This window comes from Monopterus albus, unplaced genomic scaffold (genome assembly GCF_001952655.1).
Source record: "Monopterus albus unplaced genomic scaffold, M_albus_1.0 scaffold99.1, whole genome shotgun sequence".
In the NCBI taxonomy this organism is placed as follows: Eukaryota; Metazoa; Chordata; class Actinopteri; order Synbranchiformes; family Synbranchidae; genus Monopterus; species Monopterus albus.
This window is the reverse complement of record NW_018127979.1, coordinates 1,536,605-1,544,815: the sequence shown is the minus strand read 5'-3', so window position 1 is coordinate 1,544,815 and position 8,211 is coordinate 1,536,605. Positions and strand designations below refer to the sequence as shown.

The 8,211-nt window shown below is 39.7% G+C and overlaps 1 protein-coding gene across 1 annotated transcript in view; it reads left to right on the top strand.

Annotated features, from left to right (window-relative positions):
- The first annotated feature begins 328 nt into the window (after positions 1-328).
- Positions 329-8,211, top strand: part of mycbp2 (MYC binding protein 2) — a 79,220-nt gene continuing 71,337 nt past the window's right edge. Inside the window, 2 exon segments of the mRNA XM_020609421.1 lie at positions 329-555; positions 2,879-2,954. Coding sequence (XP_020465077.1) covers positions 410-555; positions 2,879-2,954 — 222 coding nt within the window. The 5' untranslated portion in view covers positions 329-409.

Sequence of the window (8,211 nt, the reverse complement as noted above, 5' to 3'; positions counted from 1 at the left end):
CCTGCCGTTTCTTTCATTTCACAAGAAAACCAGTTATGGCTTGAGAAGATATATTTCCAGAATACAACTACTGTTGACGCTATAGCTGGATCAGTCGCACCACCAGATTGGCTACAATTTGCGCTTATATTAACCGTGGACCGTGGATGCTAATTGTGGTATTTCTGCAATTTGGAAAAGACAAGTGATGTGAATTGTGGCGGATTTAATGACAAGTGGATTGCATCTAATAGCTAGAGATTATCTAGCTGTGATATCTTTTGTGTGATATATGCATTGTTCGCCAAAACGATGATGTGTGCTGCTGCGGCAGCAGCAGCAGGGGATTCTCCCCTCATCGCCGTCGATAGGGCTGGGTGTCAGGGTAATTTCTGGAGCAGGAGCCGATCTCTCCATCATTGGTTCGGGTATGGGTTCATGTCCGACACCCGGAGTCCAGTCGGATTGTCGGACTCGGTACCAGCTTTTACTCTCAGGACGAGCTCTGGCAGAAAGATACAGACGGATTTATACCACTGCTATCAATGATAAAGAGCAAGGGATAAATCAAGGAAGGTGAGTAGTTAACGTAAAAAAATATAGCTAGATTTCTAAATGGATGGGTTGTCATTTGTAGGGCTAACTTAGCGACTGGCCGCAAGCTAACATTAACCCTTGCTCCAACGTTACGTCAGTTAACATCAGCTGCACCTAAGTTAGCCAACTGTTATTTATGGTTCACTAGCTAGTCGGGCCGGTGTCATATAAGGTATTATTTCATCTACAAACAGTGTGTCAATGACTTCACAATTTGCATGCACATTTTTAATGGGGATCAGCATGCTAGGTGGCATTTTGGCTTTGACTTCCCTAGCATATCCAGCTAAGCTAGCTAACGTTATGCTGGTTTAACGTTACCCTTGTGCGGGAGGTTTACTCTGGGTGCTCTTGACATTTAATTTGACCTAAAATTGAAACATTGTCACTGAAATAAAAATACAAAACTAAACTAAACTATCGGCTTAGTTATATACAAAACAAGTTAGCTTGCTAGCTGTCATAACAGCAAGCTAGTCAATTGGTTTTGAGTAACGTTAGCAGTTAATAGCTGTCATCCAGCTAAATGTAAACAAAGCTACTGCTTGTTTAATATTACTTTTTTGATAAATATTTGTAACCACTCATTACTGGAGTTATCATTATTGTTGACATTACCCAGTCATGTCATATAATTGAATGTATCGTTACAGAGCTATGTATATTTAGGCCCAACGGCGTCACAGTTTCGATAGCTAGCTAACGTTAATGAGTGTAGAGGAACACCATCACCCCTTCCCCATATTATCTCAAAGTAAGTTTTTTTTGTAACGTTAGATAAATTGATGACAAAATACACATTTCACCGTAACTATTGCCCTTGTAATTACAACTGCTTCAAACATTTAGACGCGTTTGGAGGTGAATGAACTGAACTTGCTGTTCTGGCATATGAGGGTAATACAGTTACGTCATTCTAGTCAGTGAGATTGTAGACTAAGTAGCTGGGTCATTGCAGCATCATCCCACACAGACTTATTTGTTATCCTCGGTCTCCCATGTAACTTACAGTGCTTGCTGTACAGCGAATGCAAAAGTCTCTGCTCCCCCTTGCACATTACATATTTTGTTGAAAGAAGTAAATAAGCAAACAGGTATAAAATGAATCTTTGTTCAGATGTAAGGAACTGTTACTTATTTGTCATCTACTAAGTGTGGGGGGTGGCACAGGAAACACTGCATGGAAATACAGAGAAGAATGGATTTCACAAAATAACAGCAAATTCTCAATGTAAATGGCATGTAGTCAGTCAAGAAAATAAAACTTGCTTCTACAGCAGGACAAAAACCTCAAAATCCACCACGAATTACTTCAAAAATTGCAAGCGGAAGCTTTTGGAATGGCTCTCACATTCCCCTGTCTTGAAACATCACTGAAAATCTGTTGGATGCATGAAAATATTTCAGGACTTGAAGTGATTCACATGGAAGAGTGGGTCAAAGTTCCTAAGTTAAGACTAGAACGACTCTTTGCTGTCTACAAAGCTTGTATATCTGCCAAGGGCTCTTTGGAATTATAACATGAATTTTACTGTTTCCTAACATTTTCCAGGCAATGATTAATTGATTACTTGAGAAAATAATCATATTTAATTGATAATGAAGCTGTTAGTTACAGCCCTGGTGCATGGAAGCTTCAGTGAACAGTTTTTCAAATTCCATCCCTGACTGTACACGTACTGTACATAACAATGGTGGCGCATAAATAAAATATTCAAACTTTCTGAACAAAATGTGTACAGATTTAAGATGCATTGCTTTTCTTATAGTTAGTAGTGACCTATAATGATTACTAATTCATGCATTGCCATTCTGTTTTTAGCAAGTCTATTGTGGCCCCTGGCAGCGTGCTTTGTAAGTGAAGCTTACCATAAAAAAGAAAATGAAAACAGTTTTTAGAAAGATCAAAGATATTAAAAAGGGAAAGGTATTAAGCTTATTTTATAGCTTTGTCAAGTTGTGTAACACTGAATCTAGTGACAACTGCTACACCTCTGATAGTTAAGTAAGGTGTACTGCACTTCAAAGAACATGTTTGCTAGCTGCATAAGATGCAGACGTGATCTACAAGGGTGAAAAGAAGTGAAAGGATAAATGACCTGTCTTTTTTTTTTAGCATTGTGACTGACTTGGAATAATGTGTTGCCCACTAGGAACTTTACCTCCCATTCTTCTCGCAATGATATAGTTGATAATAAAGTTTGTGATAAGAAAAAGCAGAATGTCTTAAGTGTTATGTGTTTGAGTGTGACCATTGCCTAAACATACGGTGCAATACTGAGTGATCACTATGTGCTTACAGGGGAAAGAAAGCTCTGAGTAAGAAGAAACTGAAAAGGCGACAAAAGGTCAAGTCAAAAATCAAATCAAGAACAAAGGTGAGAGATGTTTGGTGGTCTGACATTACACAATATTACATGCGTCTTTGTCCAGTAATGTGGCTTACTGCTATTGCTATTTACAATTTTACCTAAACCGTTTGTTTCTTGATAGACAATAAATAACACTATAGAGTATTGATTATTGATATATACAAATGACAAGTTGGTACTCTATTAGTGTGACACAGCTATGCTTAATAATTAAATGTCTACATGTAGTATCTAACTTTTTTTAATTAATAAAAACATGACTAACAGTTTTAATTTGTGACGGTGACATGTTTAGGTATACACTGCTAAGCTCTTACAGCTGGTTTGATTCTCTACTGAATGAATTTAACAGAATGGGATAAGATAACAGATGAAGCTAAGATCAGATTTTCTGTGATCTTGAAGGTGTTTGGTACAGTGGTTATTTTCATTGGTGGGTTGGTCAGGGGCCAGGAAGCCCATCCGCACATGAAGCTGGAATGGTGGATTGGCAGAATGGGAGACCCATGGGAGTGGCTCAAGCTTATGCGCGATGGTCTGTTGCCGAGCGACCTAATGTGTGCTGCATCTCCACGGCAACAGTTGCTTGCCTCTCTCTCCTTCATTCAAAGAGGGACCCTCGTTTGTGTTAGAGGACGGGGTCGTGTTTGGTCCTTTGCTCTAGACTTTGCATACATAATTAGTTGATCCCCAGGTTATATCAACAAATGTAATCAGTTTATATTGACTCATCTCCTTGCTATTTTATCTAGGAGCCTCCAAGCAAAGGCTAGAAAGAGTGACATTTTGCAGAGAAGGACAGAGGCTCTACTCCTTTGTCATCTTTTAGCACAAAACTATTCCAGCAATGCGGAATGAGCCAGTCAGTTAAATCCACTTCATGCTGACCTGTTCATCCATCCATCCATTTTCCTCCGCTTATCTGGGATCGGGTCGCGGGGGCAGCAGTCTAAGCAAAGATGCCCAGACTTCCCTCTCTCCAGACACTTCCTCCAGCTCCTCCGGGTCTTCCCCGGGGCCTCCTCCCGGTGGGACATGCCCAGAAATTCTCCCCAGGAAGGCACCCAGGAGGCATCTGAAACAGATGCCCGAGCCACCTCAGCTGGCTCCTCTCGATGTGGAGGAGCAGCGGTTCTACTCTGAGCTCCTCCCGGGTGACTGAGCTCCTCACCCTATCTCTAAGGGTGCCCCCGGCCGCCTGTATCCGGGATCTTGCCCTTTCGGTCATGACCCAAAGTTCATGACAATAGGTGACCTGTTCAGTGAGTTTATTATAAGATCTTATTTTTAGAGACAGAGAATTGAGTGGTAGGCAAGGTTGGCTGAGAGGCTGGCATAAAAATGTAGGTAGTTACACGGGCAGTCATGTTTGAATTTGTATGTGTTGTGCTCACTCTGTCACACCTCGGCCTCGTCAGACTAGTGTGGTTTTAAAGTGCTGTTCTGTGCTTATACTGTAAATATGTGAAAGTAGAGTCAACACAAAGACATAGAGTATAAACACTTATCCTAATGAACACCTGTACTGGCAGAGTGATTATAATAACAAAGTAATTGTGCAAAATAATAAATTCAACAGAATAATGTCAAAATTCAATATGGAATTCTTATAATATACATAATATCTAAAAAACGTATATGACAACAGTTATATACTTTTGCCATTGTAATTTTTTACCAAAACCAATCTGAGTCTGAGTCACCAAGTATTAATAAGTACTTGACTCAAATACTAACATAAAATGATGATTCTGAGTTTCTCTTTGACCTTTGGGAACCCTCCATTTGTACCCCGCACTAATCCTTGATGTACCCTGCCTGTAGTACTTGCTATTATAGACACGTTGTACTTCTCTGTATTTTAACTATTATTTAGGAGCGAGTGTGCATCTTTGCCTTATGTGTACTTTGTAATTGCTTTTATTTTTACATAAAACCAGCAAGCTGAAATGTGTGACCCAAGGCACCATACAAGCTTTCTCCAGGGCTTTTAGATGGCCACTAAATCATCAGTGTAGTGTGGACAGAAACACAAAAGAAACAATCAGATGAACAGCATGTTTGTGTTATAGGTTTGTACTATTATAGAGTGTGAAGAAAACCACAAACTATAAGCAGATCATTAGACTTTGTATCTTTATGTTCTTCATGACATGGCTTAAAGATGTCAGTTTTTAATGATTCAGTTTTAGCTTGGTAGCTGTTAGCTCTAGTGAGACCTTCAGGGTGAGTGAAGAGTAAGTAGGCATTAAATTGGCTTTAGAACTTGTATCACTGGAGTCGTGATAAAAACCGTCTCTAAATAGATTTCATATGAAATCTGATTTGATTTCGTATGAAATGTGATTGCTATTTGATTAATTGATTAATCATCAATCACTGAATTTGATTCATGTGAAATCCTATTTACTATTGTTTATTTAGAGACTGTTTTCATCACGACTCCAGTGATACTACAAGTTCTATAGCCAATTTTTAATGCCTACTTACTTTTCACCCACCCTGTATAATTCACACTTGCAGTGCGAGGACTGTGTTTCCACTGCCTCATGTTCTGTGTGCAAGGTGCAGCCTCAGAACTTAGTGATTGTGTTATAAAGTCAGTCCACCTTAATTACGAACAATCACAAACAAACTGGTGAAGGACTGTTGGAAACACTTAGGTGAACACCTGAACAATTTTAATGCAGTCCAATGGCCTTGCCATATCAGCTATCTTTGCGAAGCTTATAATGCTTCCGTTTTTGTGACCAATGCAGTGTTGTTAAAATGTTTTGTCCACACAAAATCTTAGTGGGGACCATGCTTTCACATATGTGTCACAATGTTGAGCATTCTGTATCAAAAGCTCAGTTATTCTACTCTTTTGTTTTGGTGTTATATCCTAAGAAACCATTTATCTCCCCTGCTGCATAGGTTTTGATCATTATACCATTTCTACTTTTTAAATTTAAGTGTTCTCTCCAGGCATTGTGCTCCTTTGTGCAATCTGTTGCACTGTGACTTTGCCACAAATGCTACTCTAGCAGCAAAGCAGGAGAGCAGTAGTCAATACTGTTAGATAAGCAGGGAGCTATAATCCTCTCCACTGGTTTTAGCTGAGAAAGATTGACCTCTCCCCCCAAATAGATGACATCACTCTGTGATTGTGATGCCAGAAGCACAACACTGCAAGAGAGGCACAGTCGATCAGTACCATTCTCTTGAGGTTGCCTCAGGACCGTAGCTAAAACGACCATGCTTTTTGGGATGTAGAAGGCTTTTCAGTTAGTTATCAAGTTTCTTTATGGAGTGTGGCCTATTTAATCATAATGATGCATGCTTAAGCTTTGAGCTCTGCTGCAGTGACTTGTAAAAATGATAAAATTACCCTGTTGACTTTTCCACCTAATTTCTATCAATGATGGTAGAGTCAATATTAAGAACAGCTTTCAGTGCAATTCAAAAGCACCACAATCTACAGCCTACAAAATGACCATAAAGTTGAATAGGCACCTCTCTAATGACAGTTCCAACAACAGCCTGTAGAGCCAGACAGAGAAATCTAAAACCTGGTTTGAAAAAGTTTGAGTTTTACCTAATATCAGTATTTGGGATAAAAAAAAATGCTGTGTATCAGCTGATGAATCACATATTGGGTAAGAGAAGAAATTTACAGAGACGTATTAGTTATTGAAGATTTTTGATCTGTACTGGACACTGTACTGTGCTGGGTGTTTTATAGGTGAAAATGAAACTTATCAGAGCCATTTTAATGTTGGGTAGGCCATTTTAGAGCAGTGAAAGCTGTGCTGAGCTGATCTTGAAATGGGTAAACACTTGCCAAGTCCAGTCTTTACAGATGTGAGTGTGCTTAGGAGTGAGTCCAAAATGAGGAGTTCTTTAATTTCAAAACTGTATCCCTGACTAGACATGATGACAGGGACAGAATAGATGGTATAAAGACTCAGCAGGGTTTGCACTTCTAACCTATTACAGTTATATTATTTTGATTTCAAGCCGCATGGCAAACAGCAAACATCTACCTAGAGTGCCCTACGTTTATATTTGGGGACGTGTCTCCGAGGACTTCTCAGATGTGACTTTCCTCATAAAGCCAGAAGAGAGATGACCCCACTGATTGTGGCCACTTTGGTCAGGGATATCATTAGTGGTTTCACAATAACACAGCTTCTTAAGTAACCGCATGACTCATGAACAGTCAGAGACTCACACCAAACTTAATATATTACCAGTGTGTCAATGTAACATAATGTTTACATGTTTTCTTATAAAGAAGGCAGCCTGTATATGACCTGGAAACAGGAAAAAATTGAGCAATACCTCACCTTCACTGTTGGTGCAGACCAGAAATGCTGATCATACCTGAAAGCTGTAGCCATTGCTGGTTCCACAAAGTGGCCAGTTCCTTTGAGATATGTAAAAATCACCACTTCAACCACTTCATTTTTCAATAAAAAACTGTGGTCTAATCCTAGTTAGGTTATGTTTTATATCATTTTTAAAAAATTGTTTTCAAGACAGTTTTAAAAAAGAAAGTCTTAATATAAATTGGGGCGGCTGTGGCTCAGGAGGTAGAGCAGGTCATTGCCTAACCGGAGGATTAGTGGTTCCCGGCTTGTCCAGTCAACATGTCGAAGTGTCCTTGAGCAAGACACTGAACCCCCAGTTGCTCCCGGTGATAACACCGGTGAATGAATGTGTGAGCATTTGTGAGTGCGAATGGGTGAATGGCCAAATAGTGTGAAAGCGCTTTGAGTGTGCTGTAAAGCGTAGAAAAGTGCTATACAAGTATAAAAATAATAAGAATAATCTTTATTTGTACCGCACTTTCCAGCTCAAGAGCACAAAGTGCTACAGCAATAAAAGCATAGTAATACAATATCAGTTAAGAACACTCACAAACAGACAGAAGCCAAATAGATATCCAGCGTCTGATATAGGCCAACTCTCACCCAGCCGGCTCTCCCACCGGGGGCTTAACCGTGGTGGCCCAGAGGAGCAATACACACACTAATATATTAAAACTAGTTAAGAAATAAATTATTAAAAGTGACGAACATCAGTGAACACGCTAAACATTAAAAGCTTGTTTGAAAAGATGCGTTTTTAACGCTGACTTAAATGCTGCCGGCTCAGTTATCGAGCGTATATCTAAAAGGCAGGGAATTCCACAGCCTAGGGCCATGCACGGCAAAGGCACGACCTCCCCATTTTTTGTAGTGTGCAGGGGGAACGACAAGAGCAAGGTGACCCGATGATC